Here is a 13,402-nt window from a genome sequence, read left to right on the forward strand (position 1 = left end):
ACATAGTGGGCACACGGTGAATGCTTGCATGAGTGGCTCTGTGCAAAACCCCATACTGGGTACCAGGGACTGGGGTCCTGCCCACCCAAGAGCCTGTATGTTCCTAGCTCACAGTGCTCATCGTATTTGTGATTTTTTTCCCCCCATGTATGTGGCTCCTGGATGTAAATCCTAACTTTGCTCCCCCACCCTTAGCACAGCGCCTGGCACACAGCAGATCATACATAGCACAGGAAGAACCTGCCACAGTCCCCGGCCGGGACTCAGCTGGGGGGAGTCTGGGGGCATCGCAGAGGCTTTTCGGAAACTTTCTGGGGCTGGAGCAGCAACCTTGCAGATAGTCCCTGGCCTGGGCTGGTCGCTCCAGAGCCTTGCCAAGTGCGGTCCATGGGCCAGCAGGTTGGCAGCCCCAGCAAGCTGGTTAGAGATGCAGACTGTCCAGCCCTGCTGAATCTGTGTGCACTTGAAGCACCTTGCCTAGACAGACAGAGGATGGGTGGGGGGGGTTGCCTGGTGACTTCTAGGACCTGTGGGCCCCTAGGCCTTACCCATCTTGTCACCTGCCCCTCCAGATATCGGCCAGCCCGGGACGGAGATCTTCAACATGCCTGCCATCACCGGAGCAGGTAACGGTCCAGCCTGGGCAACCACGGCCACCAGCCCCCTCCCCGCTCCCCCATCCCCCATCCCCCATGTGAGCTGCACGCTGGGGAGGTTAGGCTGGTCGTGTGGGATCTGGAAGGAGTCTCAGGGAGCGTGGCCTGGGAGGTCACTGGGGCCCTCACCCCAGCCATAGTCACGTGAACGGGAGGCCTGGCTTAGTTCAAGTGTGTCCTGCCCTCTGGACTCCGCAAACCCAGCAGTGGGGGACACAGACTCGCACAAAAGGCTGGTGAAGCTTTGCAAAGAGTCTGCATTAGAATTACATGTCAAGGCCTCTTGGTGTGTTTAGTACAGAATTAGGGGCACACACAACTATCTGGAAACACCAGCTCTCTGCCGGGGCCTCAGGTGGAGGTCTGAGTGTGGACGGGGAGCATGGGCGTGTGCTTGGTGTGCATGGGCTTCGCTCAGGGTCCACGTGAGTGCTTCTATAGAGAGAACACCCATTTTACTCAAAAATTCGAACCAGCTGGGGGAGCAACGAAGATGTATTACAGAGATGGGTGAAAACTCACATGCATTTTTAAACTAAAACTTGAGCCTGCTGTGGTTTTTGGGATTTGGGGGACCCTCGGGGTTGGGTCCCCAGTTGCTGGTAGGGGCCACACTGTGTGTTTCTGCTGCTGCATGGAAAGACCGGGGTGGGGCTTTAGGGACTCACCTTCCGAAGTCTGGTGCGAAGAGACTGAGCAGAGCAGAGATGGGACCGGTGCCTCCGTGGGCAGACCCTGTCTGGTGCGGTGGAGGTCCCAGGGTTGTTTTGCAGGGCTGTGTCCTCTGTGCCCTGAGCCTTCAGTGGGGTGTCTGAGGCCAGTGGAGCTGAGGGCAGATGGGCTAGCCTTCCCGGGGGCCATCAGAGGGGCCTCGAGCCCTGGGAACGTGGTGAGCAAAAGACAACCATTGGATTTTATCAAAGGGTCATCAGGGCCTCTAGGTGGGGGTCTGGACCGGGGCTCGCCTGTCTACCCAGACACTAGATCCAGGGGCCATCGCTGAGCCTCGGACAATAGGGAGGAGACACTTTGGTCGAACCAACGAGATGGTTAGAAATGAAGGTTTCCGGAACTTTGCAGTTCTTGACACAGGCAGTGGACACATAGGCACCTAGGTCCATAGAAATTCATGCAGTGCTGCGATGAAGATCTGTGCTAAGACTTCTGTGTGAATCCTATTCGACTTCTCTGTAAGCAGTTGAGCATGTACACAGAGTGTCCACAGGCCCCGGTTTCTGCTGCTCAGCCCCCTGTCAGACTTTGCCTTTGTAACTGGAGGTAGTCAAGCTTCCTTCCTGCCCGGCACCGTCCGATCGCCCACTGTGACCTTGGGTGGAAGGCTCAGGAACATCTGGGATTGCTAGATGCTGATCTACCAAGAAACCGCCGCAGCCTGTACCCGTCACATCATCTTTTTCACTCTGCACTGTTTTCTTAGTGTGGAGCATCACGAGTACCTTTTTTTTCCCTCTTTTATCTATTTATTTTTTTGAAGTGCCGGTGAAATGTGGCCAAGACACAGCCAAAAAGGTGGAGAGAGTGTGTCCCTGGCTGTGACCAAGTTTGAAGCTAAAAGGAAGAAAAGAAAAACAAAATGCAGGGAGCAAATGGTTGCCGGGAGCGAGATTCTCAGAGCGGCTGAGAGTCCGTGTAGTTCACGGGCGAGCTGGGGGGCAGAAAGCCGCGCTCGCCGGCCGCCTGCTATCCACGCACTTCGCCGGAGTGCCAGTTTTAAAATCCATGCAGACGTTGCCCAAGGACAACAGGCAGAGGGGGCTTGAGCTTCGTGGGCAAAGTCTGGCGTAGCAAAAATTCGGAGAAGAGATACGTCCCCGGGGTTTGTGAAAGTCCCCAGAACGAGCCCCGAGGAAACAAAGGGACAGAACACCCAGTGAATGAAAAGGGCCGGATCCGTGCGGCTATGACATAGCGGGGGTCTGCGGGGGACTGCGGGGGTCTGCGGGGGTCTGCGGGGGACTGCGGGCGTCTGCGGGGGTCTGCGGGGGTCTGCGGGGGACCAGTTTGCTGACGGGACCACTTGGTGACGAGGTGGCCGGGCTCGGGGCGGTCATGCGAGTGTCTCCAGCTCTGCCCTGTCCCCCGCACGCACAGTAACCGCATGGCTACGACCCCCCCTCCACCGTCCGTCTCTGCACCTCTCTCTCCTCGTGGCTCCCGGGCAGGCAGGGGAGAGGCTGGGGGAGGAGAGTTAGGCCCAGCGCGGGGTGGGGGCTGGGGGGCAGGGGGGGCTGCGGGCACTGAGGGTCCCAGACCTCGAGGGGGTCACCTTCCCTCCCAGAGTCTCTTCCTCAGCCCCCACCAGCCCCGGGGACCCAGGGTGGACCCCCCCCACACCCAGTACCAAGCTCTGGCTTGACCTGGTTTCCCAGCTATGTCTGCCCGGACAGGGCGCCCCCCTCTGACTTCTGCCCCTGACGCACGCATGCACGCACACGCACACGCCTTCCCTGACTCCCTTTCCAAGGCCACTTGGAATTTTAAAAGAGAAGCAGCCCCAGCTGGGATTTTGGGGGGGAGGGGGGCAAAGGGGCTTCTGATTTCCCAGAGGGCAGAGTAGGAGAGAGACTGGGGGGTGGTCATCTCGCCTCCCAATCCCCCCAAACCCCAGGGCCCGAGTCCGAGGGGGGCCCCCACCCCATCACCAAGCTGCAGGAAAATAAGGGGGACAGGGAAATGAAGAAACATGTTGCTTTGCCAAAATGTGCTCACTGTGTATTCTCTCTTCTCCTCCCCCCCCCCACCCTCTGCTTCTCTCTCCCTCTCTCCGTTGTCCCTCCGGCCCCTCCTGGCCCCTGTGTGTGTCTCTCTCCCAGGCCTCATGACCTGCAGAAGCCAGGCGGTGCAGGAGCATGCCAGCACCAACATGGGGCTGGAGGCCATTATTAGAAAGGCGCTCATGGGTAAATATGATCAGTGGGAGGAGCCCCCGCTCAGCGCCAATGCTTTTAACCCTCTGAATGCCAGTGCCAGCCTGCCCGCTGCTATGCCCATAACCGCTGCTGACGGAAGGAGCGAACACGCACTCACCTCGCCAGGTCTGCAGGCCTCCCCCGCCTCGGTCCTCCAGCCCCGCCCGCCCCGTCTGTCCCCACCCCGGTGTCCTTAATCTTGTGCCTCCGCGTTCCTCTGACCAACCCCCTCCAGCTTTGGAGCTTGTGACTTTATTTTTGTGCGTGTTTGACGTGGGTCTGGAGTTGGCTAATCCCCATCTGGGCGGGCACAGCCCCGGCCCTCCCCTTGCCCACTAGGTCCAGAGGAGCTGCTGCTTTTCTAAAAACACTCACTGCTGTCCGAGCCCTGCCCTGCCTTCCTCCCCTGCTGGACACAGGTCCCCGGGATGCCCACGTCCGGGCCCGTTTTGCATCTCCTTCGAGGAGATCAGGCTAGAGCAAGGACCCATCTCTGTGTGGATCAGGGTGACCCCTCCTGACAGCCAGGCCCGTGGGTCCAACATTTGCTGGGGCCATTGTGTGTGACCTTGGCTGGCCTGGGACCTGATGGGGTGGGCACCCGTGTCAATGTGCCAGCCCCAAACTCAGATGAGTCGGGGAAAGCAGAGGGGCCGGCTCCCCCTCTGCCCCAGGTCCCCGATCAAGACTGCGTATCTGAGCAAGGAGACTCAGGCCCATTTGTCTGACCTAGACAGTCTGGTTCCAGGCGGTTTCTGGACTTAGTGGGGGCCCAGGCCTGGCCTCAAGGGTCCCGGCTTCTCTGCAGAGGGCCTACGGCCTTCCCAGCCCCGGCACAGTCCTGGGGGCGATGGTCAGGGTCAAGCCAGAGGCCTGAGGCTTCATGCTCGGGGTATCAGCCACAGGGCAGCCTGAGGGGCCTTTGAAAATAGTTCAACTCACTCCCCTAGTAGAAACCCACCTCCAGGTTCGGGCCCAGGGCTGGATCTGTCCCCTCCGGTCGATCTCCTCGGCATCCCGGCGGGGTCAAACTGCTGTCCTCCCCCTCCGTGGTGGCCCGAGAGGCAAGCAGCCAGGGCCTCCCACCCCCACCCTCACCGTGTGAGAGCCGTCTTCACAGTCCAACGTGGCCCTTCCCTGTGTGCCCCCCTGCAGGTGGTGGCGGGAAGGCCAAAGTCTCTGGCAGACCCAGCAGCCGAAAAGCCAAGTCCCCGGCCCCAGGCCTGGCGTCTGGGGACCGGCCACCCTCGGTCTCCTCGGTGCACTCGGAGGGGGACTGCAACCGCCGGACCCCACTCACCAACCGCGTGTGGGAGGACCGGCCGTCGTCCGCAGGTGGGCATCGGGGAGTGGGGAGCGCGTGGGCCTGCTGGCTGTCAGCCCCCCGGGCGCACGGGTCATCGGGAGTCGAGGGGGGCGGGGTGCCCGAGCCCCTGCTGTGTGCAGAGTGCCTGGTCTGGCCTCTTCTAAGAAAACTGCCAAGGGGCCCAGGTGGGGAGAAAGGGTGTGCCTAGGGCCATCCAGGGAAGCTGGCCTCTGGTCCCGACCAGAGAAGGGGAGGGTTCAGGAAGTGAAGAGGGGGCTGATCCCACAGGCGTGGCGGGTCGCAGGGAGCCGGGTCTTCTTGGTGAGCGCGAGGGGCCACTGGAGGGTTGTAAGTGGGAACATGCCTGATCTGATGTAGGTTCAGGAGAGCGCTGGGCCGAGCGGGGCAAGGGCAGAAGTGGCCAAGAGGCCCCCACTGGCCTAGGCCCCAGGTGGCCAGGACACGATATCGCTGAGGAGAAAGAAGCGGTTTTGAGGAACCTCACAGGAGTTAGGAGGGGTTGGGTTGGGACAGTGGCCAGACGGGGGGGGGGGGGGTGTGTGTGTGTGTGTGTGTGTGTGTGTGTGTGTGTGTGTGTGTGTGTGTGTGTGTGTGTGTGTGTGTGTGTGTGTGTGTGTGTGTGTGTGTGGCCAGACGGGGGGGGGTGTGTGTGTGTGTGTGTGTGTGTGTGTGTGTGTGTGTGTGTGTGTGTGTGTGTGTGTGTGTGTGTGTGTGTGTGTGTGTGTGTGTGTGTGTGGCAAGGCCCAGTCCCCAGTGTGGTAGATAGGTGGGCCCGTGGGGGGGTCCCCAGCTCACGGGGGCCTCCTGACGGTCTCTCCTGGTCACTCCGGCAGGTTCCACACCATTTCCCTACAACCCCCTGATCATGCGGCTGCAGGCGGGTGTCATGGCCTCCCCACCCCCACCTGGCCTCCCCGCGGGCAGCGGGCCCCTTGCTGGCCCCCACCATGCCTGGGACGAGGAGCCCAAGCCGCTGCTGTGCTCGCAGTATGAGACGCTCTCCGACAGCGAGTGACTGTCAGAACGGGGTGGGGGGCGGCGCCGGGGCCCAGCAAGTGGCCAGAGCAGCCGGGCAAGGAGCGGGGCAGCCGCCGACTCCCCCCACTGAGGAAGGAGCCCCTGAGTCTGCCTGCGCGCCCATCAGTCCGTCCGTCCAGAGCCGGCATCCTTGCCTGTCTAAAGCCTTAACTACGACTCCCGCCCCGGGCTGGTCCTGTGCAGTGACCTTACTCAGGGGATGTTTACCTGGTGCTCGGGGGGAGGGGCCGGGGAGGGGGCGCAGCGGCGTGTGGTGGCCACACGCACGCAGCCGGGGCGGCCAGGGACCCAAAGCAGGATGACCACGCACCTCCCACGCCACTGCCTCCCCCCTTAACACATTTGGAACCAAAGTCTAAACTGAGCTAGCAGCCCCCGCACCCTCCCTCCGTCCCCATTCCGCTTCTCGCTCTGGACAGACGGACACGGACCCTGTCCAGCCCCCAGTGCTCTCGTCCCGGTCTCCACGGACTGCCCCGGTCAGCGAGACTGCGGGAGACCCAGTTGGGCCGGATGGGCGGGCGAAAGGGCCAGGTGCGGTCTGGGGCGAGCGGACGCTCCACGGAACTGGACTGTTAGTCTCACACGGCGTTGCCGCAGCGGTGGGAAGGAAAGGCAGGTGTAAATGATGTATTGGTTTACAGGGTATATTTTTGATACCTTCAATGAATTAATTCAGATGTTTTACGCAAGGAAGGACTTTACCCAGTATTATTGCTGCTGTGCTTTCGATCTCTGCTTCCCGTTCAAGAGGCGTGTGCAGGCCGCCAGCCAGTGACCCCATCGTCCGCAGGACTGAGGGGGGCGGGGGGTGAGCGCCCCTGCACCCTCCCCCCCTTCCTTGGGCAGAATGAATTTGATGGGTGTTCTGTGGCCGCCATCCGCGCACGGCGGTGGCGTTCTGTCATTTACACACGTTGTTCTCATTAAAAAGCAAATTATACTCAAGTTACAAAGGCTTCTTCTCTCCCTTGGCCTGGGCAGCCAGGAGGGCGGGCGCGTGGGGCCTCGGGGGACAGCGGGAGTGTAACCCTGAAGGGGTAAGGAAACACCCCCCGCAGCGCACCAGACGCGTCCCCTTTGCAGGTGAGTATTTCCGTCCACGGTAAGAATGTCACCATGAGGGGCTTGAACAGTCGCGCCCGTGCTGAGAGCATCGGACATTCATACCTTGAGCAGACGGTATCGAGTCTGCACACCTTGCGGGGGGGGGTTCCCGCCCTCACACCCACGGAGAGGGCACCGCAGTCGTGTTCAAGATGGTCACCGTCAGTTCGTCACCGCTGAGTGCTTTTCACTCCATTCTTGCCGACGTCGTGCTCAGAAACAGACCCTCGGCCGTCACACTTTTCTTTGACTACGAGGCAAAAGGGAGAACAAGCCTCACCTGCCTGGGTCTTGAAACAGCCACCAAGCTGCGGCCGCTTGCAGCTTTGGCGGAAGGTGTCCCCAAAAGGCGCCCCGCGCTTTGCGTCCCGTGTTCCTGACGAGCAAGGCCCGGGTGTCAGGCCACGGACAGAGGCTGTTGGCCTTCGCCTGCTCCTTATCCCCCCGCGGCCATCTCGTCTGCCACCCTGGCCCGTGTCATGTCCTCCAGACTCTCGCCCGGTCCTGGGTCATGGGGCCAGATCCCAACCCCTACTGCCGGGCTGGGTGCCTGATTCTGGAAGGGCGTTCGGGAGGTCTCACTGCCCACCGTCCTGTCTGCCCGCCCTGCACGTGTGTGGGTGTGTGCGGTGGGCCCTCGGGGGGAGCCCGCTGCCTGTTCGCCCGTAAGGGCTCCTCCCCCCACCCCCCCACCCCCCCACCCCGCTCTGGCCTGGCCTCAGGGCCTCCTGCAGCCAAGAGCCAAATAGCCACCTGTCAGCCACTGCCACACGTCACTGGCCCGAATGTGGACGTCGTGCCCACCCCCTTCGCAAGCAGAAGTCCGAGAACCTGCAGCCCGGCAGAGCCAGGGTCGGCCCCCCCTTGTGGGCTGAGGGGCCACCGACTTGTGTCCCTTTCGGGCTCTGTCAGCAGAGTCCTTCTGCAGAGAGCCTGCCTGACGTGTGGACAGCCGGCAGCCAGGGGATGCACACTGCTGGAAGGCCTCCGGCTGCTGTGCCCAGTCCGGGGTCTGCTCTTGGGGGCGGCCCTGGGTCTCTGGGACCCTTAGGGAGCTCTGAGGAATTCGGGAGGCGGGCACTCTGCCCCTCACGGGGGTCTAGGACTAAAAGTGAATCTCCCAAGATCTTCCGCAGGGTAGGCTCTTTCTGCGCATCCTGCTTAGCCTGGGCGTCATGGTCCTGGAATCCTCCCTGCCCCTGTCCCTCAGGCTCTTGGCCCAGGGGTGCTGGCCCCTTGCCCCCCCCCCCAGGGACAGACACCCCCAAATACCCAGAGAGGAGCCCAGCCTGGCCCAGCCAGCTTGCTAACCGGCCGATGTGTCTGGCCAAGGGGATAGCGTTTATTCAGTTCCGAACCCGCCGGGCAGGGCTCTGATGAGGTGTCGCCAGCAAGGGTGGCCGCGGGTCCACGGCACTTCTGCCCCTCACCAGACTCCAGCCTTACGCTCGGCACTGCAGAGACCCCATGGGATTCGGGCAGGCAGAGGAGAGAGAACCAGGGTCCCCTGGAGGCAGAAATTGCCATCCCGTGCCCAAGCTCCACACTGCTGCTGCCCAGTTCCCCGGGCTGGCCGGCACCCCACCTCCCCAGGGTGTGTATCTGGGAGGCCCCAGGAATGGGGCTGGGGGAGGGGCCCAAGTCCTCCAGGGACTCTGCCCAGCCTCCCTGACGCTCCGTATCACCCTGAGTTTCTCCTGCCAGCCTGTGGCATGAGGCAAGATGAGCAGAGAGGCCTGGAGCCTGGCCTGGTGGTGACGTTCTGTGGAGCCTTGGGGACATTGTGAGTGCCCCCCCGCCCCCCTCCCCCAGTGGCAGTGGGCCTCGTGCATCCCCCCACAGGGTTCTGCCGGGCACCTGGGCTGTAGTATTGAGGCTGGCAGGCAGGTGGCAGTGTCGGGCCAGCAAAGGGTCCTGTGCTGGCCAGGGCCTCCCTCCTCCACTGTGGGCGTAGGCCATCCAGGATGGGTCAGGCTGTGTTGGCCACACCAGCCACCAGGGTTGGGCCACACGTGCCGGTGCCACCCAGGGTCCCGTGGCGCCTCCCTCAGCCGCAGTTAGACCAGAGTGATCTGGGAAGGGGGCGCAAGTCTCAGCCTACATGGTCCTCTCCGCCAGCCCGTCTCCGTGGCCTCAGAGCCAATGCCCTCTAGCACCTCTGTCTGTCTTCCTCTGCGGGCCAGTGGCCCTGACCCAACGTGGGGGTGTAGGGAGAGCTCCTGGCCACCCTATCTTCCACCCTCCATCAACCAGTCCTCAACCCCCAGAGAGTTCGTTCCACCCCAGTCTTGTTTGCTTTTCTCACTGTTCCATCTTTGAGACGGAGGCCCATGCTGTTCCCCGGAAAACTCCTACACACACTTCAAAACCCAGCTGGGATAGTGCATCTTCTAAGATCTCCTACCTCACCACCTTCTCTCTCTGGGTCTCTGATAACACACTGTGACTACCCGTGTCCCGAATCGGACAGAACCCCTCAAGGGCAGAGCTCTTGTTTTTCCCTCCTGCCCTGTTGCTGACTGAGCTCCCCGGGCGACAGTGTTGGGTTGAACGGACCCTGTGAGGAGCAGATCTAATAGGAGACCAGCATGTGATCTGTAAAGTGAAGGACTGTGGTTGGCAAAGGTCCGCGTGTCTTGGGACATTGGGAAGTTGCCTAAATGCACATTCCTGGGCCCGGACGAGAGAATAGGAATGTGAATCCGTAGATCTACGATTCGGCCTGAGAATCTGTGTTCTCAGCAAACAGCCCCAGCGTTTCTGATGGGGTGGTCTGCCGTCCTCAGGACGGTGGCGGGGGTGGGTGCCCAAGGTCGGAGCTCGACCCCGGCTGAGAACCTGGCTCCTCCCTCTGTCTGGCCGGAGGTCTCCGGTCGGGGCTCATGTGGTAGAAGGAGGCCCGGCCTAAAGAGCCATCGCCCACAGGGAGGGCAGGGACAGACTGGTCCCCAAGGCACTGGGCTTGGCTCAGGACAAACCCCCCTGGGGCTAGGGGATGCAGACACTGTGACAACAGAACTGGAGCAGTCCGGGTGGCTTCCTGGAGGTGGTAGCTCTTGGGAGGGCGGGGGAGGGGAGGATGGTCTGAATGGAGGGAGCCTGTGTGGGCCGGGGCTGGGAGGGGAGACCAGACAGGGACATTTGGGAGCCCAGGGTGGCCACATGCAAGTCAGTGTGGGGGCCCAACAAGGTAATTTGCTGGTTTTCTGAAATTGGGGTGACATGGGCTTGCAAGCGTGTTGGTTGGATTGAGAGAGAGAGAAGCCTCTGAGACCAGTGGGGGGCCAGGATGGGGTGGCACAGCAGAGAAGGGCAGGACAGAGCCCCCCCCCCGCCGCCGGGGGAGCGGGTCAGGGCAGGCGAGGGCTCCACCCTCACCAGCCACTTGACGGCTGTGTGACCCTGAGCCAGCCATTTGAACCCCCTGGGCCTCAGTCACCACCTCTGGAAAAGGGGGTTGTTGTTCGCTTGCAGAGACCCTGTTCCCTCACCTGTGCGGGAGCCAGACGGGGCCACCAGGCAAGGAACGGACAAAGAGGGTTTGATAGAAAATGAAAGGGGGCTCTGATTTGCATGTTTGGGGAGTAAAGGGATGGCCAGCTGCTGGGGGGGGCGCTCCCTGGCCATCCTGTCCTCGAGAAGGCCAAGGAGGGCCATCGTGCGGATGGATCCTCCAGGGAGCCCGGGGACTTGGTGGCCGTGTGACAGACCGGCGGCCGGGCCCCGCCTCTGCACTAGGACTTCCCCCCAGCGACCTCCCAGGCTCCCCATGAGGATGAATGGGCCAGGCGGCCTGCAGGTGGGGCGAGTGCTCCGACGCCTCACCAGCTGCCCTTGTCACTGCCACTCTGGGGAGGAGGGGGCAGGACCATGCCCAGGGGACGGGGACACCTGTGTGGGGGGAGGGGGCTGCCAAGTTTGATTCGAGGCTCGTGGCTGTGAACCCGGAGCCGGCAGGAGTGACCGCAGCAGAGGGTCAGGAGGGGTGTTTGGGGCCAGAGCGGGCCCGTGTGAGGGGCTTCTGCCCGGGCGCGGGCGGCGGAGGCCCTGCCCTGCCCCCGGGAAGGCTCCCGGCCCGGTCAGCTGCCGCAGAGGCTCGGCAGACGCCAATTCTCACCTCCCACAGCCTGGGAGGCGAGAGCGAGGGCCCATCTGGCAGATGCTTAGAGACGTTAATGACATGCCCTTTTTCCGGCCACAGGGCCTGTCCCCAGTGTGGTCTCCTGCGCCCAGGGAACTGCGCGAGTGACACCTGCCCCCCCGCCCCCGGGGCCTTCCTTGTGTGTCTAGGTCCGCGGCGCGAGCAGAGCCGGGCAGGTCACACAGCCTGAGCCTGGGCACGGGGGGCACCGCGCTCCGGTCTCTTCATCTGGGGGGTGGAAATCCCAAGGATCTAGATGAATCTGGCATCTCTTCTGCTTGGCCTCCAGGTCTTCTGGGTTCCCAGGAAAACCGGGGTGCGCTTGGGGGCCTTCCGGGCAGCTGCTCTTGCTCTCCACTTTGTCCTCCTCCCAGGCTGGGCCTCACGGAGCCCCCTGGAGACAGGGAGCAGTCAGGGACCCCACCTTGCTGTGCTCTCTGTCTGGGAGAACTGGCCGTGGCAGAGCGGACGTCCGGAAAGAGAAGGGAAAGGCATCGTCTTGGTCCCCCGAGGGCGAGGACTCCTGCTGGGGGGCCCAGGCAGGGGCCAGAAAGCTGCAGCTGGAGGCTGCCAGCCACCTGTGCACCTCGGAAGTTGCTTCTTGAAGGGCGACCCCGGGGGCACCCCCAAGGTCGCTGAGTTCACCGACAGCATAACTGCCGAATCATCATACAGGTCCAGAAGCCCAACCCATTCTTCCTCCAAGTGGTAGGAGATCAAGGTCATGGTTGAAATGGAGCTTGTGCAGTTGGATTGCTTAGGAACAAATGATGTGACCGCCAGCACCCATGTCCACACAGAATCCCATCTCTAAATGGGCTGGGTTCTCAGCGTCCCTAAGGCTTGTCCACACAGCCCACAGAAGCCTCGGGAGTCTTCCTCAAAGTGACCGAAGCCTGTCCTTGACCCTCCCGGTTTTCAGCCCCTGGCCCCACCCTGCTAGAGACCATCCTCCATCAAAGGCAAGGAGCCAAGGGGGTACGATCCTGGCCCTGCCTCCCACTCGCTGTGTGACCTCAGGCAAGTTACTTAACCTCTCTGTGCCTTACTCCTCTGTAAAATGGAGATACAGGAGTGCCCCATCTCAGCAGGTACGGCTGACCGGAGTGAAACCACATGGGATGTTTCTTCCAGCATCGGGAGCACACTGGGTGCTGAAGGAGCACGCTTTACAATTACGCCATCTGACACGACGGCAGGCTCAGGGCCCGGCATCAGGGGCCACAAATGACCCTGTCCATTGTACTCCTGCGACCCACCCCCTCGAATGAGGGGTCTGTCCCCTGCAAAAAGCCTCTATGTCAAAACGCACCCCACTGCTCAGCCCACCAACTCCAGAGCCCCAGGGAGGCAAATTCCAGTTTGAATTTGCAGCTCCCAGGGGACAGTGTCCCGTGGCTGCCGAGCGTCTCCCTAATAGCACTCACAACCCGGGGCCCCAGGGGCCCCTCCGAAGACATGGACGAGGTGGAGAGAAGTTGTAACAGGGGTTGGGACGACCTTCTCTGCAGAGGCAGCCGGGGCCCTTCTCAGGGGGGGGTTGGGGGTATCAGTGCAGGGGGCTGAGATGCTGGGCACAAAGCATTTGCGTACCAAAAAAATGCAGATTCCCAGGGTCCCTCGGAACCACCCCCAGACCCGAATCCCATGGTGAGGCCTGGGTCTCTGCATTTATTCACCAGCTCTTGGGTGAAGCCGTGCCCACTGAGGCTAAGGGGTTGGGGTACAGGGTTCTGAGCCTTCTGAGCACCTCCCTGTTCCCTGTGAGCAGAGGAGAGGCTGAGGGGAGGCGGGGTTCCCTGAAGCTAAGCCTGGGTGGGAAGAAGAGGGGTGGTCACAGAGTACAGGGGCCGATGAAAACCTGTCCCCCTACCCCATGGGATCTGAGGGGCTCAGAAACACAGAAGGGGGAGCGTCTTTGGGTTTGCACATTTTATTAAGATGATCAGTCAAGTTCTTAAGTTATTCCTTTGTTAATCAGACTGTGGAGAGAACATGCACCGTCTGTGTAGATATATAAAAATATATCAGGCACTCTGCCTCTCTTGGACGTGAGCTCAGAGTTGCTTCTCTCACCCCTGTCATGGGGGTGACCAAGGGAGTGGCGGGGCAGCCCCCTACCCACCGGGTCCATTCAGGCCACACTGGGGGCTCCTGGGGCACCAGACCGTGGTCCCTAGGCCCTGGCGCGTCCCGGCATCAC

General features: G+C 61.9%; 1 protein-coding gene across 1 annotated transcript in view; it reads left to right on the plus strand.

The window, feature by feature from the left end:
• Positions 1-7,197, plus strand: part of NCOR2 (nuclear receptor corepressor 2) — a 212,644-nt gene extending 205,447 nt beyond the window's left edge. Inside the window, 4 exon segments of the mRNA XM_035723877.1 lie at positions 573-626; positions 3,491-3,712; positions 4,742-4,921; positions 5,747-7,197. Of these exon segments, the coding sequence (XP_035579770.1) occupies positions 573-626; positions 3,491-3,712; positions 4,742-4,921; positions 5,747-5,928 (638 nt within the window). The 3' untranslated portion in view covers positions 5,929-7,197.
• Positions 7,198-13,402: the final 6,205 nt, after the last annotated feature.

Source organism: Zalophus californianus, chromosome 14 (assembly GCF_009762305.2).
Source record: "Zalophus californianus isolate mZalCal1 chromosome 14, mZalCal1.pri.v2, whole genome shotgun sequence".
Lineage (NCBI taxonomy): Eukaryota > Metazoa > Chordata > Mammalia > Carnivora > Otariidae > Zalophus > Zalophus californianus.